Here is a 27,945-nt window from a genome sequence, read left to right on the forward strand (position 1 = left end):
TACACTTAAAGGTGAGTCTAGGACCAATATTTCGCGGCGTTACAAACATTTGGGGCTGCACAAAGCTATACCCTGACAACATAGTTGTGTAGGGTATACAAATCAACGCCTAATATGTGCTCAAGTTCTTGATAAACTATTCATTAAAAATCCACGCCTTACAGATCCATAAATGTTGTTATACTTTTCTTTAAAAATAAACGCCTTAATGGTCCATAAATTCTTGAAAAACTATTTTTTAAAAATCCACGTCTTATAGATCCATAAATTCTTCTGAAATTATTTTTTAAAAATCCACGCTTTATAGATCCGTAAATTCTTCTGAAACTATTCTACATATAAGGAAAACTATTCTTTAAAAATCCACGCATAAAATGTTTACAAAAATTCTTTTGAAACATTTCTGTAAAGGAAAAAATTAACAAAGTCTCTCTTATACGCCAAAAGACAAATAAACAAACAAAAAATCCCCTTTTTGCTGAATTATCTTCAGCTATGTGAATTTTATATATGTACCATTGTATATTCACTTTTGTTGCTGGACCAACCAACAAAAAACCAAAGCTCATCGCTCAGCTTTGTTGTTACCCCAAAACAATATCAGAGCTTTCGGCCATAATTACTGTTGCTGGATTTTGTTGTGGCTGCTAATATTTTTTTAGGTTTTAAATATGAGGCAATGTTGAACGTCGAAGACAGATCTGAATCTCGGCTCAATGCGAACGGTTGTTAATATCGGAAAATAACGGGCAAAAAAATTGGAAAAAGAAAATAAAAAACAAGAAAAAGGATTAAATAACTGTGATATTTGTGATCTTTAAGAAAATTCACAATATTAATATTTTCAAATAAATAAAAAAATTAAAAATATATTTTAAAAAAATAATATTAAAATGTGGAAAATTGCTTTGTGTTTAGTTGCATTCCAAGTGATCTTGGCCCAGGAAGCTGGTGAAATTCGTAAGTTTTGTTTGACTTGAAAATAATGGAAATGTTGTTAAAAAAATTTAAAAAATATTAAAGCACACTTCAATTTATTTTTGTATTAATAAGGCTGCTTTGAAAAAAATATTAATTAGTCACGATCACCTAAAAAATATATTTTTAAAGGGTTTTATTTTTTATAATCACCTTGTTTGAGAATTTTGAAATACAATGAAATTTCGTTCATACGTTTATAATTATATTCACGCTTATAAGTAATAAATTTCTTCAAAAATATTTAAAAACCCACGCCTTTTGGGTTCAATAAGTTCTCCAAAAAATATTTTTTAAAAAATCCATGCTTGGATTTTTTTAAATCCACGCCATAAAAAATATTTTTTAAAAAATCCATGGCTTATGGATCTGAAAATTCTTCAAAAAATATTCTTTAAAAATCCACGCCTTATGGCTGCATAAATTCTTCAAAATAACATTCTTTAAAAATCCACGCCTTATGGCTGTATAAATTCTTCAAAAAATATGCTTTAAAAATCCACGCCTTACGGCTGCATAAATTCTTCAACAAATATTCTTTAAAAATCAACGCCTTATGGCTGCAGAAAATCTTCCAAAATATTCTTTAAAAATCCAAGCCTTATGGCTGCATAAATTCTTTAAAAATTTACGCCTTATGTGGGCATACATTCTTCAAAAAATATTCTATAAAAATCCACGCCTTGAGGCTGCATAAATTCTTCAAAAAATATTCTTTATGGTTCGACAAATTCTTCAAAAAATATTCTTTATGGTTCGACAAATTCTTCAAAAAATATTCTTTATGGTTCGACAAATTCTTCAAAAAATATTCTTTATGGTTCGACAAATTCTTCAAAAAATATTCTTTATGGTTCGACAAATTCTTCAAAGAATATTCATTGAAAATCCACGCCTTTGACTGCATAAATATTCTTTAAAAACCCACGCCTTATGGGTCTGAAATTTCTTCCAAAAATATTCTTCAAAACCCTTGCTTTATGGATCGATATATCCTTAAAAATATTTATTTAACCAGTTAGCGGAGCAGTATAGTCGGACGCGGCCGACCATATGATACCCTACACAACTTCCATGAAAATCTAACTTTCTGTGGTTCTATATTCTGAGATTGGACAATATTTCGCGATATTTGCACACTTTTGACTGGCTAGAGGTCAGAAAATGTTACTAATAATCAGTACAGCCCCTGAGATGTTCGGCTTTCGACTCGAAAAGTACAAAAATTAAGTTTTCGGTCAACTTCATCCGAAAAAATGATATCTGATCATCACCTAACATTTTAGGCGTTGTCCTACTATCAACTTCTCGTGTCTAGGCCATTAAGGGATAAACATATACGCTATGTCAGGGTTCAGGGCAAATGTCAGGGTTCATTTCACCCGCTAAATAGTGACCGATCTTTATCAAAACAGGCATGCTTATTCTTCGGCCCGATCCCCTTCTCCATGTAAAATTTCGCGATGTTTGGACCATAATTGCAGCCCCAGGAGGGACCAGAAAATCAAAGAAAAATAAAGTTTTTGGTCCATTTCATCCTCTTAATATTAACCGATCTTTACCAAAAACAATGGGGGTCTTCATTGGGCAGAACCCATTCTATATGCAAAATTTCGTGAAGACAGACGGGCAGACGGACGGACACACATGTCTAGATCGACTCAGCTAGTCGAGATATGACGATCGGTATACTTAAAGGTGGGTCTAGGACCAATGTTTCGTGGCGTTACAAACTCTTGGGCCTGCACAAAGCTATAATACCCTGACAACATAGTTGTAAATAAAAATCCACGCCTAATGGGTCCTAAAAAATATTCTAATAAAATCCTCGTTTAATCCGATAACCTCCGATCACTAATATTTCAAAATGCAACCAAGTTAATTAATTTTAATATTTGGTCTAGGTCTCGGTACATTGTCATGGTCTAAAATAATTAACTTTTATTTCAAATATAAGATCATTTCCGTATGCAACAACATTTTGAAATTTAAATGCATAGTCAAAAAAATTAATTTGCAAAATAGCGGAATATCTTCATATTTTTGTTTTTTTTTATTATTTACCCTACGACGGATTGACTGACCTACCGGTTTGCTTAAATTGATGCTTAAATCAATTCACAAATTAAATAAAAAATTCCATTCATAATGGCACTACACCTGCAGTAGGGCCGGCCGGCAACAATATCATTTATGTATCTACAACAACTAAACATACATACATTTTTGCTTTACATCCGCATCTTTTTTTTTGTGTTTTCGACGAACTTGACCTTGACTTTGTCTTCTGGCCAAAAGCGACTTTGAACTGTGTTATAATTGTTGTTTTCTTTACGTTATGAAGTCAGTTTGCCCATTAGGTATTTATCTTTCTATATTGCCTTTTGGCTGTTTACTATATAAACGTTAACAAAATAAGGTACGAAGTAGTAACAGATAAAAAATTAATAAAAGTGGAAAAGCAAAAACAAAATCAAATCCAAAACAAAAGAAATAAAATCAAAAAGCATTTATATATGCATTTGCTGTGTGAATCAGATATGTCTGACGTCTGCCCAATGTCTCGATTGATTATAAAAAAAAATCGATGATCTGCGTAGTGGTCTGCCGCTAATTAATTATCTCAAAAACTTGTATTTGTTTTGGACCAAAAAAGTGTGACGAACAAAATACTTCCGCATAGTAAAATGAGGTGCGATTTGAGAGGGAGAAAAAAATAAATAAAATTTAAAAAAAAATCTGTGATTTACAATTTCAAATGTACATTGAATATATTAGGGTGGAATGTATTATTTTGAAAGAAATTTCATAAAAATAATTCTTTAAAAATCCACGCCTTATAGACCAGAAATTTCTTAAAAAATAATTCTTTAAAAATCCACGCCTTATAGACCAGAAATTTCTTAAAAAATAATTCTTTAAAAATCCACGCCTTATAGACCAGAAATTTCTTAAAAAATAATTCTTTAAAAATCCACGCCTTATAGACCAGAAATTTCTTTAAAAATCCACGCCTTATAGACCAGAAATTTCTTAAAAAATAATTCTTTAAAAATCCACGCCTTATAGACCAGAAATTTCTTAAAAAATAATTCTTTAAAAATCCACGCCTTATAGACCAGAAATTTCTTTAAAAATCCACGCCTTATAGACCAGAAATTTCTTAAAAAATAATTCTTTAAAAATTCACGCCTTATAGACCAGAAATTTCTTAAAAAATAATTCTTTAAAAATCCACGCCTTATAGGTCTATAAATTTCTTCAAAAATTATTCTTTAAAAATCCACGCCTTATAGGTCCATAAATTTCTTCAAAAATTATTCTTTAAAAATCCACGACTTATAGGTCTATAAATTTCTTCAAAAATTATTCTTTAAAAATCCACGCCTTATAGGTCCATAAATTTCTTCAAAAATTATTCTTTAAAAATCCACGCCTTATAGGTCTATAAATTTCTTCAAAAATTATTCTTTAAAAATCCACGCCTTATAGACCAGAAATTTCTTAAAAAATAATTCTTTAAAAATCCACGACTTATAGACCAGAAATTTCTTAAAAAAATATTCTTTAATAATCCACGACTTATAGACCAGAAATTTCTTAAAAAAATATTCTTTAATAATCCACGCCTTATAGACCAGAAATTTCTTAAAAAAATATTCTTTAATAATCCACGCCTTATAGACCAGAAATTTCTTAAAAAAATATTCTTTAAAAATCCACGACTTATAGACCAGAAATTTCCTAAAAAATAATTCTTTAAAAATCCACGACTTATAGACCAGAAATTTCTTAAAAAATAATTCTTTAAAAATCCACGCCTTGTAGACCAGAAATTTCTTAAAAAATAATTCTTTAAAAATCCACGCCTTGTAGACCAGAAATTTCTTAAAAAAATATTCTTTAAAAATCCACGCCTTGTAGACCAGAAATTTCTTAAAAAAAATATTCTTTAAAAATCCACGCCTTATAGACCAGAAATTTCTTAAAAAATAATTCTTTAAAAATCCACGCCAATGTTTGTGGTAGTCCATGGAGAAAATAATTCTTTAAAAATCCACGCCTTATAGACCAGAAATTTCTTAAAAAAATATTCTTTAAAAATCCACGACTTATAGACCAAAAATTTCTTAAAAAAATATTCTTTAAAAATCCACGCCTTATAGACCAGAAATTTCTTAAAAAAATATTCTTTAAAAATCCACGCCTTATAGACCAGAAATTTCTTAAAAAAATATTCTTTAAAAATCCACGACTTATAGACCAGAAATTTCCTAAAAAATAATTCTTTAAAAATCCACGCCTTATAGACCAGAAATTTCTTAAAAAAATATTCTTTAAAAATCCACGCCTTATAGACCAGAAATTTCTTAAAAAAATATTCTTTTAAAAATCCACGACTTATATAGGCCTGGAAAAAATATGCTTTTAAAAATCCACGACTTATAGACCAGAAATTTCTTAAAAAATAATTCTTTAAAAATCCACGCCTTGTAGACCAGAAATTTCTTAAAAAATAATTCTTTAAAAATCCACGCCTTGTAGACCAGAAATTTCTTAAAAAAATATTCTTTAAAAATCCACGCCTTGTAGACCAGAAATTTCTTAAAAAAATATTCTTTAAAAATCCACGACTTATAGACCAGAAATTTCTTAAAAAAATATTCTTTAAAAATCCACGCCTTATAGGTCCATAAATTTCTTCAAAAATTATTCTTTAAAAATCCACGCCTTATAGGTCCATAAATTTCTTCAAAAAATATTCTTTAAAAATCCACGCCTTATAGGTCCATAAATTTCTTAAAAAATAATTCTTTAAAAATCTACGCCTTATAGGTCCATAAATTTCTTTCAAAATTATTCTTTAAAAATCCACGCCTTATAGGCCAGAAATTTCTTCGAAAATAATTCTTTAAAAATCCACGCCTTATGGCTTCACAAATTCTTCAAAAATATAGGTCCGAAAAGTCTTCAAAACTTATTTTTAAAAATTCACACCTTATAGGTACTGAGATTTTTCAAGAATATTTTTTTATGAATTACTTACTATTTCTGCAATATTACAACCTAATATTTCATTTTAATCTATGTAGAACTAATTTATAAATAATTATTATTTATAATCAGAAGTGAGAAGTGTTAATTTGCTAAAGAATAATAATTATAACATTGGTAGATTCTATAATTTACATTATGTTACTTCCTAACTGTAAAATTGGCGGGGAAATAATACCAAAAATGATGCCTATTTAAATTTTTGGTAACCAGATTTTTAAAAATCTTATCTTCGTCAGGTTATAATTCTTATGTCATTATTATTCTCACCTTATACCAACTACAATAACCTGTCTAGATCTTCTTCTTTTTCTCGTAACATCCATTAGCAAAAACATAAATTTTACCACTGACACACATTTTTAAAATTCAACAATTGTATTTCTTTTTTCTTGTGTCATCTTTCAATATTCAGAATTCCCCCCAAAAATATTTTGCTAATTTTTCCCCAAGGCAAAATACGTTTTATGATGCATGACCTTAACTCATTAGCAAAAATTGTATTTATTTATTTTTTCAATTTTTTGCTTCGGCCTAAAAGATATGGCTCATCTGCTGATTGGTGATGCCAATGATGCATTTGTGTCAACACTTAAATATTGTCGAACAAAAGTTATCATTATTTAATTTTAAAAGGTTGTTTTTATTATTACAACCTATAAAGAAAACAAGTAACGAGGTGCTCATTAAAATCTGCAACATTTTTTATTTTTATTTACAAAATAAATGAAATGTATTTATTTTAACACTTTTGACTTTCTATCTGTTTGAGTTAGATATTTCCGACGAAGAAGCAGACGAAGTCATTGTGGTTATATAGATGCTAATTGAATACTTTTCATACCTACTAATCGAATAGAAGAAAGTAAAATTGAACAAATAAAAATATTTATGGAATACTAAGGCGTTACGAGGGGGTATCCAAAAGTTCATATATTTTAAATGAAATTTTTGAAAATATTCTCACAGGATCTTCAGAGCGATAAGTGTAGATTTCGAACCTAAAAGGCGTGGATTTTTATGAATAATTTTTGTAGGATTTATAAACCTATACGGCGTGGATATTTAAGGATTAATGTATTAAGAATTTGTGGACCCATACGGCGTGAATTTTTAAAGAATATTTTTGAAGGTTTTGTGTGTCTATATGGCGTGAATTTTTAAAGAATATTTTTTGAAGAATTTTTGCATCCATAAGGGATGGATTTTTAAGGAATACTTTTGAAGACTTTATGGATCTATAAGACGTGAATTTTTAAAGAATATTTTTTGAAGAATTTATGCAGACATAACGGATGGATTTTTTAGGAATACTTTTGAAGAATTTATGAACTTATAGATTTTTTAATGAAGAATTTATGAACTTATAAGGCGTAGATTTTTTAATGAAGAATTTATGGATCTTAAGGGAACCCCCCACCCAATCTCGATTTTTTTAGTTTTAAGATTTTATATGGGCTGGTAAATGAATACCAATGCTTGTTAAGGTTTGTAACTTTGTACATATATGGGCAATATTGCCAATTTTTTAAGATAGCTGAAGCGGAGGTTCACCCCTTCATAACTCGGGAATTACTTAAGTATATGAAAAAAGTGAATAGCTTTGGGTTAATTGATCTGTCGTTGCAAACTGTTCATGATATTGACCTCCAAACTTTATTTTGGTGGAAGCTGTGTCTACTTTAATGTAAAAAAATGTGTAAAACAGGTTGAAGCGAACCAGTTTTTTTATGTTCTCAATCGATTTGTGATTAAGCCACTCATTTCACGGTCTTCGTGTCAAAGTAAAACTAGAAGACAACAAAATGGGGACTACGCCCCTTATGTATCATTTTTCAAAATTTTAACTGCATCTACCTTTAAATGATGCTGACATTTTGAAGCTCGATTTTGAGTGTTTTTTTTTAATTTTAATTCTAGCTCAAATTTCTAAAAAACCTATTTTTCGAGTCAAATTTTTAGATCTGTCAACTGAATGATTTGGGCACGCGCGATCAATAAGGTTTTTTACGTTTCGAATGATATAAAATCTTCTTCGTGAAAGTCCATCTACTAGAACGGCGGGAACTGGCCTTCCAAAAACACACAAAATTTAGCAAAAAATATTTTTGAAAATATCGTGGATTTATTTGCGTTTTCTGTGGATCATTTCCGCATTAATAAATGACCTCATACGGATTTTGATCTTTTTCGAAAAGAGATCTTTAAAAACTTCAGCCGAAAGAGAGATGTACCCAATTTATCTCAAAAATAGTGTGAGCTGGCACATCCATGGTTCTTAATGGACCACATTGAAATCGGTATAGATCGATGTATTTTTTTAGGGTGCACACCGAAATCGGATGCGCGTTAATGGCATATGGAGTTTTCGGAAATTATTCGCGTTTTACGATTTTTTGGGTTCTTCAATGCAACGTGTGGCACATCTTAGCCGTCAAATGAAAATTTGCAAAATATACATGGATTGGAAGATAAACTTCAGTACTTCCTTGAAACCGCATGCGCATCAAATGATTTTGATAATTACGCGATTTAGACGCAATTTAAAATGTATATTTCATAATATAGTTTTATTTTAAGATTTATTTCTACTTACATAACCCCAAGATTTATCGAAAGGGTCTTGGTACAATCCGCAAGGTGTATACTTATACACATGAAGTGATCATTTTCATATATGGCAATTTTTCGGCGAAATTCGGGTAAAATAGAAGAATAAGCCCAACATTTTTTCTGAAATCTCTTGTATAAAATTAAAAAAATAAATATGATGACATTATTTCTTCGAATCAAAAACAAATATTTTTCCTCAAAATCTTGTTTTGTTGTCGCTGTGATTTACAAACCGCTACACGGACTTGTGTGATTTTGATATCATTTGATTCATCATGGTGTTTAGATTATGTAGATATTTTTAAATTATTTTTTAGGTGTGTATGTCATTAATATAATGAAAATATTGACGTAATCTCCTATATTTTTATTATTTTTCTCATATTTCGCGAAGATGTGCAACTTTTTCGCGATTATTATAATATATTCATATTCTTATTTTACGGAGGAAGATATATATCAACGTTTTTGGTCAATATAACAAACGGCGTAATTTTAGGATTTTTTCTTATGCCCAAAATTATAACCTCGATAACTTTTGCGCTCATCGCGAACGGTTCCGGAGTCAGAACATTTTTCTCTATATGTGTACCAAAAATCATTAATGTGCCACAAAAACAATAAAGCTGATTTATTGAAAATGGAATATTAAAAAATTGGCAATATTGCCCATATATTTGCAGATTTTAAAAGGAAGACAAACAATTTACAAAAACTTTTTGTTGTTGTTTTTTGTGATCAAAGAAAAGTCCTCATTTTTTATGGCGGCCATGATAACTCCTCACTGGAACATCGGAATCCAAAAATGCCAACGGTGTTAGAAAGAGTACATGTCTGGATCTCGTATGAACTAGGATTATTGACATCGCACAACAATTAACAAAATGGCGGAACTTTGATTTTTTTTTTTTTTTTTTTGGAAAATCGCCTATTTTTGTTCACAAACTAAGTTCAAAAATAAAGAAAGATCTTCATCGATTGGCTTTATCCTAGTTCATACGATAGCTATACACTCACTGAGAAACGTCCCAAAATTTTAAATCGATTGGGTTATTAGTTTTTGAGTTATCGTGCACGCCATTCGCAGAAACGCTGTTTGAAGAAGGTCCCCTTAAGGCGCGGATTTTTAAAGATAAATTTTTGAAGAATTTATTCTATTATTATTATTTATTTATTTTTAAAGAATTTGTGCATCCATAAGACGTCGATTTTAATTGAATATTTTTTTGAAGAATTTATTAAACTTAAAAGCGTGGATTTTGTACCCATAAAACGTGGATTTTTTATTGAATATTTTTGATTTAAAGAATTTGTGGACCGATAAACGTGGATTTTAAGGAATATTTTTGGCTATATATTTTTTTAATTTAATCGAAATGTCTGCAAATAAAAAATCGTCTTAAACAAATTCACTCTTCTAATAAACCCTGAAATGTATTCTTAAAAATTCAAGCCTCTAATCGACCCTGAAAAAATATTTAAAAAATTCATGACTCTATTAGACCCCCAAAAAAAAATATTCCTAAAAAACATGACTTTATAGACCCCGAAAAAATATTCTGAAAAAGTAACGCCTCTAATAGGTCTCGAAAAAATTCTTATAAAATGTACTTTTGGGAAAATATTCCTTCAAAAATCCACGCCTTATCGGCAACACCGACTGACACTTTCTTACTTATTATCGAATATGTTTTTAAAGATTTTCGGGCCCATAAACAGGCACAAAAATCAATATTCTCCATACATTACAAAATTTATCTTATTTTTCCTTTCTTCCAGCTGAATATATCAAACCCTGCAGACGGGATGATCCTGAACTGCTGAAATGTTTTATGAACTCACTGGAACATTTAAAACCATATTTGGCTAAGGGTATTCCAGAAATTGAGGTAAGTGTACAAATTTATAAAATATAATTTATAAATATATATTTTTATAAACGAAGCTTTCACCGGAGACCCCATATTAGAAATCACGATAGAGCTCGCAATATTTAAGATACAGTTTTTTTATTATTCCACACTTCGAATTTGGCATTTGGGTTCTCATAGGGTGTCAAATCTTTCTGGCAAAAAATATCAATACTGGTGCACGTTTTAGTTACCTTCAAAATTATGGTATTTTAAATGTATAATTGTGAAGCGGATCAACTCTATTTTTATTCAAATTTTAATTACTACAGTATAAACACATACGTTTTATTGATCATTTTAATACTAAAATGCAACACTTATTTAAATATTTGAAATTAACGGTTACTTATGTAAATAGTCAGTAAATAGTACCAAAAACTACATATCTGATATTACTACATGTTTATACAACCAATACTAGATTACAATCTTGCTTCTCAAATGTAGTACTTAAGCAAGCCCAAATTTAAATAAAGTCTCTTCACTCCGATTCCGGACCCTCCGACTCTGATTCGTTTAGCGAACACTGGAGGCTTAAGATCATTACCCACGCTTGCCCAAGTTGATGGACTAGATCATAAGCTGGAAGTAGTTCCTAAACAAGGAGTAGCCAGCATTATTGTAAATCTTGTTGTTTCGAGTTTCTTCACTGGCGCCCAACATGGGGCAAGCCTCATTGAAACCCAAGGAGCTTTCTTCGATTGGATACAGATTTCTCTACAACAAAATCAGTATTTTCCCATGTTTCGGAGGCTACAGATGAAGGTTCCTCCATTATTCAGTATTTTTAAAATTTTGGTACCGAATTGTTTTTTTAGAGTAGTGTCATATATAGTGTATAGTATAGTGTCGCATAATGTATTCATAATAATTGGCCAAATATGGCTTTGTGTAAATAAATAAAAAAAATATTATTTTAGTTAAATTATCAATATCCGTCCACATTTTCGACAACACCAATTTGTTTGTATTTTTATTATGAAGTGGTCGCAATTTGACATTCAGTAACCTTGATGGATAACCAAATTCTTTACAGAACATTTTCAATATAAGTCCACGTTTCTACATAGCCCCACACAAATGTCACTCGAAATTTTCGGTATATTCAAAGTCGTAGACCAATTTTCCAACCTGAGTATCTGTAGTTTGGTATAGCCCCCTTATAAAAGTCCTGATCGATTTTAGTTATTTTAAGTTTCGACCTTATTTTGGAGGATAATAAAATTTCTACCCTTCAGAACTTAACAAGGTTTTAGTTTTTTGCAAATAATTAAAAATCACGTGAACATATAGAAATGTATGTCGTATTTTCTAATCGCATGACAATATCAATTCTCTAAATGATCGTATTTTTTGCTATTTCACGCTTTAAAAACATTTAACATTATCATTATACGGCATATGACGTTTCTTTTCTATATATTTAAATGTTGTGCCCTTCTACGGCTACATGAATATTAATTAATCGTTATTTATGAGAATGCGAAAATCGACGATTTGGTGAGCCCATAAAGGTCATTCTGATGGTTACTTGTTTTCTCAATACCTACCCCCCACAATATGAGGGGATTTTTATTTATCTTTTTGTTTTGGTTTCTTTTAGATTCTGCCTAACCAAAAAGGTTGTTGGATCAACATTTTTCTAATTTACGGTAGCTGGTAGTCTCAAGTCAAGTTTACTGTTAACCACAAATTGATTATCAAAATTTGTTAATGGTAATCAATCGTTTTGACATAGAAACTCAATGAAATTTAGTCGTAGACAATTGGTTATTTAAGATAATAGATTCTAGCGTTTGTATTTTAAAGAAACCAGATTTGGCAAATCTGCCTTGATGACGACTTTGAAAGATTAAATCATGGAGGAATACTCATAAATTTTAGAAAATTGACAAAACGATATTTTTTGTTGCTTTCAATATTTACATATATATCTGAGGAGCAATATTTTCGTTTATCGTAAGGTACTTTTATAAACAAAATCCTCTAGTTGGTTCGTTAAATTTTAACTAAAATAGACGCTGTATGTAAATGCAAATTCATACTCTGGATAATGATTAGGTTCGTTATGAAGCAATCGTATATCTTTCGTTTCTAAGCAAGAACTTGTGGACCTGAAAATAATTTAAAAAAAATCTGAAAAGAGCAATACAAGTATAAAATTTGTTTGTTATTCATTATATCCGAGAGACTAATCAATGGTGAAGCTATTTTTCTAATATTTTTGCAGTCATCCATGCACTCTTAGAATTTCGGCAACCTGCTCGGAATGTTATATGGCTTAAGAGAGTGCGGGTTTTTGAACGACTATTATTGACTTTATACTGTCCGGTTGTATTCTGTTTTTTCGTTTGACAGACAGTTTGACAAACTGTCAAGACTTTAACTCATTAATAATATTGACGAGTTTTTTGTATTTCAATTGCATTGATATTCGAGAACAGCGAGACACGTTTTAGCGGTGCTAAATTGCGAATATGAACAAAATCTCGTGACATTTGCGCTCCCTAGTGTAATAATGAAGAAGTTAAAAAATACAGAGTCTGTTTGAATCTCAAAATGTGGATCGATCATCAGATCCATGGTTATTCGTTGGCCACAACTCTAGAGTTGGGTAATTTCGGAACGAACTAGTTCATTGGAACTATTCCGAGAAAGGAACGATCGGAACTAGCTTTCAGTTTCTTCTATTAACAAAACAACACGGAACTTTGTGAGCAAAACAAAAGGAACGATGAAAGTGAGGGATTCAAGAGAACGGTGTAGGAATGGGAACTATATGAAGAAAAGGAACTGCAAAGACCAAAATAATTATATGGAGCCAAGGAACTACATTAAGGAACTAGTTCCTTTTTTAAAAAAAGAACGAGAAAGATCGTTCCGCTACGAGAAATAGATTGCTCAACTCTACATTTAACGTTTAGTTCATAATTGTTGTTTTAAGAGTGAGAGATTCAAGGGAACGGTTTACGAATGGGAACTATGTGGAGAAAAGGAACTGCAAAGATCAAAAGAACTGCATGGAGTAAAGGAACTATATGGAGCAAAGGAACTACATTAAGGAACTAGTTCCTTTTTTAAAAAGGAACGAGAAAGATCGTTCCGCTACGTGAATAAGATTGTCCAACTCGACAAAACTCCATCTCCTTTTAAAATATTGTGACGTTTGGTTCATGATTGTGGCTTTAAGAGCGACTAGAAAACAGTCATAATTGAAGTTTTGGTCTATTGTTTTCCTTAAATTGTAACCGATAGTTGATATCTTTGGCTTGAATCAAACATACATGCTAAATTTCGTGACACTTGCTCCATTAGTCTCTCTTTTGTCCTTAAGAAGAACGTAATATAAATTATTCGATGACATACAGAGGTTCGGATCAACACATCCTATTATATATTTGTTATAATCTTCACATAAAAATCGAAGAGGATTACTTAATAAATAAATCGTTTTCTTTAAGAGGTACGTAGTTTCGGATACTAGGTAAAGGTCCATTAAATTTTTTACGGAACTTTGCCAACTTAGTTTTCCATAGATACTTTCTAACCAAAATAATACTAAGTTGCAGCCAATTTTAATGATTAATTTTCCTAAGATTTCAAAATAATGCGGGTACCCTTATGTGCACGTTATATCCAACCATTGGCAAATATTCATATATATTGGTATGCAAATTTGCTACCCAATGTAAAAAAGAAATATTCGATTAACAAACGTATAAAATCTAGAGTTATACAATTCACGAACGAACTAGTTCAAATGAACGATTCACTTAAAAGACCGATTGAACTAGGTCTTTCAAAGTCGTTCTTTTTAGTTCGTTAAAAGAATGAACTGGAATAAATGTTCCTTTTAGTCCAAATGTGAGCGTTTTACTGACCTAGTTCGATTTTTCTCTAAATGGAAGGGCACCGATCGAGTTTTATTTTGCATGTGATATTAACAGCGCTTTCATTTAGCAAACATGTGAAATATGTTGCCTATCATTTATGCTCGCAAGTAATTTTTCAATTATTCTGAAACTTTTCTTTAAAAATCCACACCTTATAGATCCCCATAAACTGTTCTAAAATGTTTCTATATAATATCCTCGCCATAAAAAAAAACAAAATTTTAAATTTGTTTTTATTCACATATCACAGTCTTCCAAGAAAGATTCGGAGAGCAATGAACTATTTAAAGAACGACCGAAGTAAAACGACAGCTGAGTAAAAGAGCTTAATTGTGAACGATTGAACTGGAAGACCGAACTAGTTCAGTCAAAAGAGCTGAACTAAAAAGAGCGATCAGCTATCTGAACTAGATAGAACAACTCTAATAAAATCTACAAAATACAGAAACTCGGCATGCCGATATATGGCGGCTATACCTAAAACCCCAAATGAGAATCGCCTATTTCGTAGGTCAATTTTTTTTATCAAATCTTTAATTAAACAATTATATTATTTCTTTGTTTCCTCAAACATTCGTTATATGTTTTCATATACAAATTACTCTTGGGAAATATGATGCAATACAAATAAATAAAACTTTTCCACAAGTATTACTTCCACCACATTTCCCTGGCTTCCTTTTACTGAATTTTCCATTCAACGTTCACTTGACTTATTTCAATTTATTGCAGACACCTTGTAAGCTTGCATTTTATTGCAACCTGCAACGAACAATTTCCCAATGCAACACCACAGTAGCACAATGACTTAGTAACTGAGTACTGGTGCAAGGTACAGCAAAAACGACTTTTCATGCAACAAACAACGGCACACAACTCATTCATGACTTGCAATGTGTTTTGTAATCGATTACATGTCAAATTTCCAGAAATTGCTGTCTTAATGACTGTGAAATTTTGTTTGATGTTTTTGGTATTTCTTCTTTCGGGCAATTGGGAAGGAAAATTGTATGTTTGTACATATCGAGGTGTAATGGAGAAGTTCAAGTGCGAATAAATAAAATATTTTTAATAGAAAAAAAAATTATATTATTTAATGAATTTCAGAAATAGACACTGTATGTAAATGCAAATTTTAATATCACATTTTTATTAAAAATTTTGAGTCTCTGTGTTGGTAGAAGTCTTTCGACCATCTTGTTCCTTTGTTCCAATCATTAATACTGGCTTGTAACCCTTGCAATCTATTTAAAATCAAGCTTATAATTATAGCATATTCGCATGCTGCATTTATGTAAGTTTTGGTACTCACTTTGAGGTTCTGGTTCATATGCCAGCTTACAGAACAATGCTAAACATATTCTCCAAAAAAAAGAACCGAAAAAACCTTCATAGGTCTTTAAACTCTTTAAATGAGTACGTTTTAACAAACATGTGTTAACACAACTTGAATGCAGTATTATTTTGCCAGCCAGGTTATGGCCAAATAATAATTACATATTTAAGTTTTTGCAGATGCAAGAAGTATGTTATTACATTATTTGCAATGATCAGAAATTTTTAATGTTATTGTAAGATTATGGCTGTTGTGGAAGAATTTTGAATTTTATTATCTTTAAAACCTGTATATAAGCTCATGACGAGAGGAGCACATACACCCCATTGTTCGGATTATGGAGGGACGTGAAGGCAGGAATCTACCGAGTACTACGCCAGTCACACTTTTAAATACTACGAATATATTTAATTTACAAAATTCGTTTACTACTACATATGCAAGATTGTATTTTATAGCATCTAAAGGGTCACATAATAATTATAGTGGTTATTATAGAATTCAAAGTTTCGCAAAGAAGATAGCTCTAAGCATTAAACATTTTTTCTCAAGGGTTGCAAAGGAAATATTCCGATCCAGGAACGATCGGAACTAGGTCAGGATATTTTGTTCAACTAGTTCATTTTGCTCCAGTTGTTTCTTCTTGCTCTCGTGCACCTAGATCATTTTGCTCGCTCGTTACTCTTTGCTCTCGTTATCCTAGTTCCTCTTGATCCGTCGGCCTTATTTGCACCCGTTGCTTATTTCGCTCCACCAACCCATATATGTATCAGATTATGTAACATTAGTTGTTTCTTTCTTTTATTGATAAATGAAATATTCCGCGTAATAACTAGACGTTGTATATCATTCAAGCAAACAAAGAAGAAGCATGAACGACAGTATTGACCGAACGAACTGTAGTGTGCCAGTGAAATAAAAGGAAAAAAGGGAACGACCTAGTGCCTTTTGCATAGCCTGCAATTGGGTATGCCATAGTTAGTCAATCTCGTTCCTGCTGCGGTTCGATCTTTTTCGGTTGTCATCGCAAAAGGTACTATGTCATTCATGTAGGTAGTTTAGATGGGACGCGTTAAACGGGAAGATCTAAATGAACCGCTGGGACAAAAGTGAACTGGAGCAAACAATGGATGACTGGAGCAAAATGAACTAGCTGAACAAAAGGGTCGGACCTAGCACCGATCACTTCGTTTGCATAATTGCCCATTTGGACTAGTTCTTTCCGGAACGACCCACGGTATTGTATGCTCAGACCCTAAAATATCAGCTCCGAAAATACAATAATATCTTCGAATATGGATACACCCACAAGCTAAACGAAATAATCAAAAGGAACTAGATGAACAAAAGAAGAGAACTAGTGCCGGTCGCTCCTTTTAGAGAATAGTTACTTTGAACTAGTCCTTTGTATGCTGTTGGCCCTAAAAATGAACTCCAAAGATACATTATGAACTCCTTAAAACTTCGAATAAAATTGTACACCTACAATCTGAACGAGCAAAAAGAACTAGATGAAAAAAGAACTGGTTCTATTACCAACATTATTTTGCTGAATACTTTGAACTTATTTGATCCGCTCTAATGTATCCTTTTAAACCTAAAATATCAAATTAGATGAGAAGGAATTTTATCGATTTAGGAGAACTGTTAGCCGAAAACAAACGTGGATAGATTAAAGCAATGTATATCGATCTCAGACATTTGCTTCCAGATAAAGAAGATATTGAGGTTTCTGAAGATATATTTTTCAAATTAAATCGGATGCTTATTAAGTACTATGACATTATGTAGAATAAATTTATGTACAAAAATAAACATTGAAAATAATTCCCTGGTAGTAATTGAAAAATGTTCCGTTGTAGAATTGTAGAGTGATTAAAAGTGAAGACTGAATTGGAGAAGCAACGTTTGAAATTTTGGAATTTTTCGCCGAAGAAGCTGAGATCGAACATAATGAGTTGGCCAGGCTAATGCCAGTAACGAATTACAAAAATTAAGAGAATTATACCTAAGCAGTATCAAGAAAACAAATCTCAATTAGAAAATCACCTTGGTGGTTTTGTTCTTCGGAGGAGAACCATTGAGCAGTTGAGACCGAACATGATTAGTAGGCCAGGCAAATGTTCGTCAATGTCAGTAAGGATAGTTAAAAAATGCAATAATTTAATGAAATCTTTTTCGAATCTGAACCTAAAATAGAAAAGTAAATTTCGGAAGGCTTATTCGGAACAGAAATAGCTGAGATCGAACGTGATGAGTTGGTCAGGCAAATGGTCTCCAACGTCAGACTAAACCTGAATATGAGTAGAAACGTTAGGACTTTTTCGCAGAAGAAGCTGAGATCGAACATGATGAGTTAGCCAGCCAATGGTGACCAAAGTCAGTAACGACCCACAGCGTTTAATTGAGAGACCACATCGAGAATTATATCTAACCAGTATCAAGAAAACAAATCTTAATAAGAAAAGTAACTTTCAATTGAGACCGAATTGATGAGTATGGCAGAAAAATGGTCGCCAATGCCAGTAAGGAAGGCTAAAAAATTAGAGACTTAGCTCAAACCTTTTTCGAGGCTGAATCTAAATTAGAAAAATGAATTTCGGAGAAGGAGTAGCTGAGATCGAACGAGATGAGTTGGCCAGGCAAATGGTCGCCAATGCCAGTACGAGTTATAAATATTTAGTAAACGAACACATCGAGAGTTAAATCTAACCAGTATCGAATTAGAGTAGCATCTTTCGAAAGGACGACGTTCTAGCAGCTGAGACCGAACATGCTGAGGTTGAAAAATGAGAGGATTATATCAAATATTTTTCGAAATTGAACCTAAATTAGAATTTCTGCATGTCATAACAAATTGTATATTACGTTCTTAGTACAGTCGAAATCTTGTATAACCACCGCGATTTGCCTGGTTATAACGACAATATCGGAATAAAGGATTGCCCTTTATTTGATATCGATTAGGCGAAATAACTGGAATACCGTTAATAGTGATCAATTTCCCCGGTCTTTGTGTGAAGAATATAACAAATTATATAATAGGATGTCTTAATCTGAGATTCTGAATGTCATGAACAATTGTAGCCGGTATTACTACATCTACAAGGAATCCGATTTTCCATATTTCGAAATATGAGTTATACGAGCTCCCTACGTTAAAGGGAGATGACCCTCTCAGTCGAGAAACTTTGTCGATATAACCTTATAACCCGATAAACCTTCTTGAAAGACATATACGTATTTTTATTTAATTTTTAATCGAATATTTAATACATAACGACCTCCATGAATTTAAAAATAAAATTAAATATTTTTATATTATTATTATATTAAACTTAAATTTTCTGTTGATTTTATTCTAGGTACCCTCTGTTGAACCCTTCCACATGAGTGAATTGGCCCTGCAGTTGACCGATGGACCTCAAGGTTATAAAATCACATTGAGAGATATGGAAGTGTTTGGTGCCAGTAATTTCGATGTGAAATCAATGAAATTGAGTGAAAATGGTGAACCTTTCACAGCACAAATTATTATGCCCAAATTGAAAATTGAATCGAAATATATTAGTTCGGGTGTTTTGCTGATTATTCCCGCTTCCGGTGGTGGTGATTTCCATGCCGTTTTTGGTAAGTAAAACATATTTTTAATCGAAATTTTGTATTATTTATTTCTAACAAATATTCCATTTCAATTACAGAGGGTTGCAAGGCCAATCTCACCGGCAAGGTTTCCACACCAGTAAGAAATGGCAAAACCTATTTGCATTTAGATGCCTTCAGCATTACCCTGGATGTGGAAAAGGCCAGTATGTCTATCTCAAATGCCTTCAACAATAATCGTATTTTACGTGAGTATTAAAAATTTTATATTATTTTATTATTTCAATAATTAATTTATTTTTTCCCTGCAGTTGAAGCCACCAATTTATTCTTGCGTGAAAATGTCCGCGTTGTCCTCGAAGCTATGCAACCTCAGTTGCACAAAAAATTAGCCATGGAATTTGGCAAATTGACCAATCAGTTCCTGAAACATGTACCCCGTGACTGGTTCTATGTGTAAATTTTATGATTTTAAGTTTAAAACTTTTTTGTATATATATGAACAAATTGAATCGAATTGAAAATACGCATAATACCAGTAGTAGTTTTTAGATAATTGATCCTCCACTTTTGATATGATTAAGATAATATGTGTATATATTTTTGTAGGGTTTATAAGTTCTTAATATGTTAACTGATTAAGTTGTCATTGTATTAAAAAAAATGGAAAATATTTCAAATTTCGAAATAAAATGAATTTAAATTAAACTATTAATAATATTAATTTTACTTTTTATATGTTCCACCATCAGGTGAAGATTTAAAATACCTAAAACTGTTCGGGCCTAAATCATTGTAAATGTCTGCCAGGAGAAAATAAAATACCTAACTGCGAAAACTCTTGATGTAAACTTTGGCTCTAATCTAGAACTTTCCATAAATGTCATTTGATCTTTGTATGGGAAGAATCATGGGGCGGGACCTTAATATGACAGCAAAAAATAAATTCCAAAACGCCGGAATTTAAAATTACAGCCACTTCGGTGGGAAAAAAGGAAAACCTTTAAAATTTCGAAAAAAACTGAAACTTCATATGGGGTGAAAATCGGATTTGTAGATAATTATCGATATAGACCCATATTTTGGAATATGCCCCATTATTGGTATATCCGTGGAATATATAAATCTGAATCCGAGTTACAGTAAAACCCCGTAGCGAAAATAAATTCTCTTAAAATTATTTATCCAAAAGAATACCCTTCCGCAAATACATCTACTCAAGGATTGGAGATATATTATTAGATGTGAGTCGGATGAACTCACTGACTCACCTAAATTTAAATGAGTCATCTACCGCTGGATTCAAGACCTTACCTGAATTAGAGAAGCAAGTTTCGAAAGGTTTGGCGTCCTCCGATGAGGACCATTGAACAGCTGAGACCGAACGTGAAGGTTAAAAATTGTTGAATTAAAAAAAACTAGTTTCGATAATAAACCTGAACTAGAGAAGTAACTTTCGAAAGGTTTAGCTTCTTCGGGGGGACAACAGCTGAGACCGAAGATCATGAATTGACCAGCAAATGGTAGCCAGTAAGAATAGTTAAAAATTTATGAATTTGATGAAATCAGTTTAGGGACAGGACCTGAATTTAAGAAACGACTTTCGGAAGGTTTGACTTCTTCGAAGCACGTGGTGAAACCGAACGAGATGAGTAGAGCAAGCAATGCCAGTAACGTACTACAAAGGTTATGTGAGAAATCAAATCTAGAACTAGATCAAACCTGTTTTGAGGCCATACTTGAACCAGTAAGGAAAGTAGTAAAGTCGGACTTAGCCGACTATATGATACCCTTCACCACTTTGGGTATATTCGAAAAGACGTCGCCTTTTTGAAGGAATTTTGGCATGAAATTGAACGAACTTAAATATGTGATTTTTATGTCTTTCTGGAAACTATGCTAAATTTCATTTCATTTGGTCAAGTTTAGTCGTTTGCGCACAGTGGCACAGTAAATCGATTTAAAGCAAACTTGACACACGCTATTCGGTATGCGGCACGTTTTAAAATTTTATCTCAATCAGACACCTATTGATTATTTGGTGTACAATTAACATAAATAAGTCGAAATTATATATGGAAGCTACGATATATCTAAATCTGAACCGATTTTTATGAAACTTAGCACACATCATTCTAGACTTAATTTAGTACGCTATACCAAAATTCATGCCAATCAAAATATTAGCTGGGACTTTGATGCACCATTTACCTAAAATCGGGCGAAACTATATATGGAAGCTATATCTAAATCTAAACCGATTTTCACGAAACTTAGCACACGTCATTCTAGACTTTATTCAATACGCTATTCCAAAATTCGTGCAAATTAAATGATTTTCAGGGGCTTTGGTGCACCATTTACCTAAAATCGGGCGAAACTATATATGGGAGCTATATCTAAATCTGAACCGATTTTTATGAAACTTAGCACACATCTTTCTAGACCTAATTCAATAGGCTATACCAATTTTGGTGCAAATCGAAAGATAAAAAGGGACTTTGGTATACCATTTACCTAAAATCGGGCGAAACTATATATGGGAGCTATATCTAAATCTGAACCGATTTTCACGAAACTTAGCACCCGTCATTCTAGACTTAATTCAATACGCTATGCCAAAATTCGTGCAAATCAAATGATTTTCAAGGACTTTGGTGCACCATTTACATAAAATCGTGCGAAACTATATATGGGAGCTATATCTAAATCTGAACCGATTTTCATGAAACTCAGCACACATCATTCTAGACCTAATTTAGTTGGCTATACCAAATTTCGTGCAAATCGAAAGATATATAGGGACCGTTTACATTAAATCGGACGAAATTATATATGGGAGCTATATCTAAATCTGAACCGATTTTCTCCAATTTCAATAGGGTTCGTCCTTGGGCCAAATTAGTGACATGTGCTAAATTTCATCTAAATCGGATCATAAATGCGACCTGTACTTTGTTCACAAAAATACATGGACGGACGGACGGACATGCATAAATCGACTCAGAAAGTGATTCTATGCATATTCTCAAAAGGAACCACGGGTCTAAACCGATTATTTTTGCCTGTTACAAACATATGCACAAAGACATAATACCCTGTACCACAGTGTGGTGAAAGGTATAATTAGAGAAGTAAATTTCAGATGGGTCGTCAAGTAGCAATGACCGAACGTGATGAGTTGGCCACGCAAATTGTGTTATATGAATCCTAACCGAAATTAGATAAAATCATTTTCAAACTCGAACCTGAATTAGATAAGAAAATTTCGTATGGTTAGGTTTCTTCGGAGGAGGACCGACATTTTGCGAAAATCGCTTCAGTGGCGCCCGATGATTGACCCATAATCGAATATGGAATTCATATTAATCCATAAACTAGCTTAAATATAAATTCCAATAGATGGGTTTGCTCTGTTGTTATGATATTGTAAAAATGGAGTAATTTATATCAACTGGGAAGATGTTATGTTAGATTTTGCAGGTGAGACTGAACGTGATGAGTTGGCACGCAAAAGGGTTGTCTCTGCTATCAATAAGACGCTGCAGAAGATAAGTGAGATACCATATAGACAAATTTCCAATTCCCAAAAAAGTAGATCGAGCTGAGGTTGAGAATAGGCTGAGAAAAAAAGAAAGTACAGCTAAATAAAAGAAAATTTGCGGAAAATGCAGAAAAGCCAAAAATATGAATGCTGGAAGGGTAAGCTGTAAAAATGTAATGCTTATGTTGTGATATTAAGTCAGTAGATAAAGGTTTTCTGACGCTGTTTTAAATATAAATGACCGATAAACAGAAATCGATATTGGTGAATAGCCCGATCTAGAAGATTAAGCCAGTGGCCCAAGGTAGTGAACCGATAGAATGTCCGTGAAGTAATACCGACAACTGCGAAGAATTCAATATAGAAGACGAAGTCGAAAATTGAAAAAGTACCAAATTTAAAATCTATTTTTGCAACTATGTTCCACAAATGAGAATTGAGTGAGAATTAAAAACCAAATACAATAAACTATTTGAGTATCAATATTTATTGGTTTTTTGTAAAATATATTTAACTTTTTTTTAGGTACAATTTAGGTACATACATAATTCGCGCCATTATAGTCGATTCGAAGGCTATGAAGCAGGTGAGTGAGTGATTTTGACATTTTCGTTCCCAAAACATATTTCAACCATTTAATGAAATACAACCCTGTATATGCAGCGAATACAAACCGGAAATAAGTGTATTAGTTATGTTCGAAAAAACTATTGACACATACCCACCCTGTGAAAACATTGTATTAGCAATATATTTGTGTCTATTTGTCACTAGATGGAGCCGTATCAAATAGTGAATTGGGTACCTCATAAACTAATTAAACATATAACGGGCGATTCTAAGAAAAAAATTATTTATATTATTTGACAATTTTTTTTAAACAGTGAAAATCTTATAAAACCGTTTGACATATGAAAACATTCTCCTTGAATTCTTCAAAGCTCCCACCTTAGTAAAGAAAACACTTTTTTTGCTACATAATAAATTTATTTGTTTTGTTTTTTTGTTTCTGTTTCATTAATTTTTCATTTTAATGTTGTTGTTTTGTTTTTAATTTTTCTTTTTTGTTTCTGTTGTATTCATAATAATAAATAGTAATTATAATAATTATAATGAGAAACAAAATAGTGGTAATCATAATAATAATAATTAATTTATTTCATATTATATATATTTATAGTGTATTGTGTGTGAAATTACAAATGTTAAACTATAGTTGTTTTCTTTTTTTTATTTATTTATATATATGCAAGTATATATAATATGTATACTGTAATGAAACCTAATGCTAATAAAAAATATATATTTTCCTCATTACCGATCAAAGTTTACAATACATTTTGCAAGTAAGAATTAAACAAATGTGGGATTTTTTTTGTTGGTTAAAGAAAAAACATTGAAATGTAATGGAAAATATTTAGCAAAAATATTTAATTTGGACAGTCATGTAATCAATAGTTACTCTTTAATGTTGATAGATCAAATAATTCGGAATCCCAAAATCAATGAGAAAAAACACAACACTCACATTAAGGGATTTCGGACCAAACTAGCGTGTTAAATTTTTTAACTATATAAGTATTTTTTCCAATGTGTCAGCTTCACAAAACCATCTCACAGGTATATGGAAAAGGGCTACATCTGAGATGTATAACTGGATCGATGTAATTGGAAGCAACGAGTAACCAGTGCTTGGTATCAAACTCCCAGATTCTGGTGGTGGGATCAGTACCGCCAGCGAGAAACACTAGGGGATTTGAGAACCCTATCGCATCAAATGGTCTATTGAACCGAAATACACTACAGGAAATTCCAGTTACGGCGTGACCAATATTTCTGGGATTGTGGTTACCACAGTGCAATTAAGTTTTTTTTTTTCAATGGCGCCCAATGATTGGCTATTTAGTGAAAACTTATAACTTCATTAACCGTTTTTTACTTGTTTAAGGACAAAATAGGTACCAAATTGCAATGCAGTTCAAAATAAGGTTTTCGAATGAACTCGTGAGGAGCGCCCACCTTCATACCCTCTTTGTTTAGTTTAATATTGAAATCATATGTTCGGTTTTAGTATAGTTTGAAAGTCAACCCAAGTCCTGTTGATAAAGGCATCAAGGAAGATTAGTTGCTTCTCAAGTTTGCTGTCAAAATTCATTATTGTGAAATGTATCTCATTATGAGAAATACAAGCTGTTTCTCGCTTTCTGTTGTAGAGTGTCTCATAATTATCTAGATCAGTCATTCATATATTTTTTCGGACGATTTATAACTTCAATCGGGAAGATCATCTCTGGGCCTACAGCTGTAGAAAAATTACTGTTTATAGACTTTAATCAGTAATTCATACATTTCTCTAGTGTACTTATAAGGTCACCAGGAAGACCAGTACCAATATCACCCAGCAGTGGATATTTCGCAATAATGGATTTTGACAGCAAACTTTATATTCAGCTGATCTTCATCGATGGCCTTCGATGAAAATCCAAAGTCTATTAAAAACGTTAACCAAGGAGAGAACGTTGGACATTTTCAAAATCAAACAATAATAAACAGCTGTTCTTTTTTCTCATGTTTAATGTCAAAAATTTGATCATCATCAAGATCTATTAATAAGGTCACCAATATAGCAATCGAAATCGAAAAACAGCTGTTTTTTCTCAAGTCTAATGTCAAAAATTTCGACTTTGTTTACGTTTTCATAATGGAAGTCAATTCACAATAATGCATTTGAGAGGTATCGATAATCAGCTGGTCTCCCTTGGTGACCTTATTTATAGGCCATGATCATCATGTACGCTGTCATATGTAAAATCAATTCACAATAATGCGATTGCATCAGTTGATCTTACTGGATGACATTATTAATAGGCGTCTGTCGTTGTTACGTTTTCATAGTGTGAATATAATTTACAATAATGGAGTTTACAGAAATCTTGAGAATCAGCTGATCACAATGAATGATCTTTATCATGGCCTATAAATAAGGTCACCAAGGGAGACCAGCTGATTATCGATACCTCTCAAGTTTGCTGTCAAAATGCATTATTGTAAATTGACTTCCATTATGAAAACGTAAACAAAGTCGAAATTTTTGACATTAGACTTGAGAAAAAACAGCTGTTTTCCGATTTCGATTGCTATCTTGGTGACCTTATTAATAGATCTTGATCTTTATAATAGGCCTTGTGAAAACATAAAGAACATTTTATAAAACTAATTCAATCACAATGAAGCACATATACCAAATAAGAAACTTAAACGCTATTTACATTATAACTTTTTGCAGAGTTAACCTACTTTTTGAGGATTTATTTGACAAATATGCAAAGGAATTGACAATTAAACCCCACTGGGTTAACTAAATCCGTTGCAATGTAAACGTACTATTACCCCTGGATCTGTATATATTTCCTATCACATATAATGCCAAACATATTGCTTCAATAATTTGTCTCAAAATGTTAATTTGATAAATGACACATGTCAATAGGATAAAGCGATTATTGATTCCAGCATATGTTGGATGACATTCTTTTGACAATAGGTGACTTAAGGGGAGTACACACTATAAATTTGGACTGTCAGTTATATCTTCGATTACTGACTGTCCTAAACCATTTATATTTTCGTAAATGCCAGATGAATGACGAACATGAACGTTCACATTATTAAACAAGGAAAATATGGGTCATTTAATGTGATGATGTTTTAGGTTAACTAAAACCCCATTATCTAATTCAAAATATTATGAATCGTGTTTTATTTGATCATTCAACTTTTTACGATCATATTTAAGTTAAAACAACTTCCATTACATTTCATGGTCTCTTCTATTGTGGAAAATTAAATATTATTAACATATTTATATATAAAACAAATTAAATAGGAATAAAATAAAAAAACTCTATTGCTGTAAATCCGTTTGGTGAAGGGTCGATCTTTTTTGGTATAAGAAATTTTTACTGATTTAGAAAGTGTGATTTATAGAAATTGCTTGGTGTTTGTGTGTGAGTGTGTTTTTCTTAGAAAATTTTCTTCATTATTAAAAAGTGATTCCTTTTTGGTTGGTTGTTGTAGTAATTGGATTGTGTCAGTGTGTCTAGGTGTTTCATTTTCTTTTGGAGATATCAGGAAGAAAAAAGTGGTGTGGTAAAATTTGATTTTGTTACGTTATTTGTTGATGTTTTTTTTTTTGTTGTCAGTATTATTTATATATGTTTTTTTTTATATTTCATTCCATTAGCAAATTGTATGTAAATTTCAGTTTCTTGTTTTTCTTTTTTTGAATTTATTTTTTTTCTCTTTTGTTAAAAAAATGTCTTGTTATATTACTCTTCATATGAGTTTTTTTTACAAAAAATTACATAAGGGATGTTTCTTGTTCATATTAAATATTCATTTATATATATTCATTACTTATATGTATGTCTTTTTGCATATTTATAAATTGTTTTTTTTTTACATCGTCATCATTCATTTTTAGTTTTGGTTTAATTTTGCCTCATTCTAAAAAAATGAAAATTTACAATTTTTGTTATTTCGAGTTTCTTTTTATTCAAAACTTTTTTTAATTTTTATAGGAATGAACAGAATTCGGTATGCTATTGTGTTTTTTCTTTACTGTTGTTCAAATTAATTTAACTATTTGTTTTTGGTAAGATGTCTACAAAACAAATAACACATGGCATGGTACCGGTACACTCATATAGTGCTATGTATATAATTTGGAATACAATACATACACAGGGTATTAATATTTAAAAAGTTTGATAAATTATAATTTTTTTAATTGATGTATATAAATATTTATTATAAATTCAAGAAATTTCAATCGTATTTTCCATATTATCATTTCCTTTTGAAACACCCTGTAAATAAAAAATATTTGTTTTCTCCGAATCACCCTGTTAACAAATTTATCACCCAGTATTTTGCCATGTGTTATTGTTAGTGAATGCAAATATTGCTGTGCCTGTTTAAATATTTATTTTTTGGGTTATCTATTTGTTT

At 31.5% G+C, this 27,945-nt stretch overlaps 1 protein-coding gene across 1 annotated transcript; it reads left to right on the top strand.

The window, feature by feature from the left end:
- Positions 1 to 882: 882 nt before the first annotated feature.
- Positions 883 to 19,860, top strand: LOC133329451 (protein takeout). The gene is made up of 5 exons (XM_061537924.1): positions 883 to 960; positions 10,426 to 10,535; positions 19,154 to 19,418; positions 19,490 to 19,639; positions 19,703 to 19,860. The coding sequence occupies exons 1-5, from the start codon at positions 894 to 896 to the stop codon at positions 19,849 to 19,851; spliced, it is 741 nt and encodes a 246-aa protein (XP_061393908.1). The 5' UTR covers positions 883 to 893; the 3' UTR covers positions 19,852 to 19,860.
- The last annotated feature ends 8,085 nt before the right edge of the window (positions 19,861 to 27,945 follow it).

Source organism: Musca vetustissima, unplaced genomic scaffold (assembly GCF_032173495.1).
Source record: "Musca vetustissima isolate MV318-11 ecotype Yass unplaced genomic scaffold, APGP_CSIRO_Mvet_v1 utg978, whole genome shotgun sequence".
NCBI lineage: Eukaryota > Metazoa > Arthropoda > Insecta > Diptera > Muscidae > Musca > Musca vetustissima.

Coding starts and splice junctions, on each gene's coding strand:
- LOC133329451 (XM_061537924.1), top strand. CDS start 894: ATGTGGAAAATTGCTTTGTGTTTAGTTGCATTCCAAGTGATCTTGGCC. Junction 10,536..19,153: donor AGGGTATTCCAGAAATTGAG/GTAAGTGTACAA, acceptor ATTTTATTCTAG/GTACCCTCTGTTGAACCCTT. Junction 19,640..19,702: donor CAACAATAATCGTATTTTAC/GTGAGTATTAAA, acceptor TTTTCCCTGCAG/TTGAAGCCACCAATTTATTC.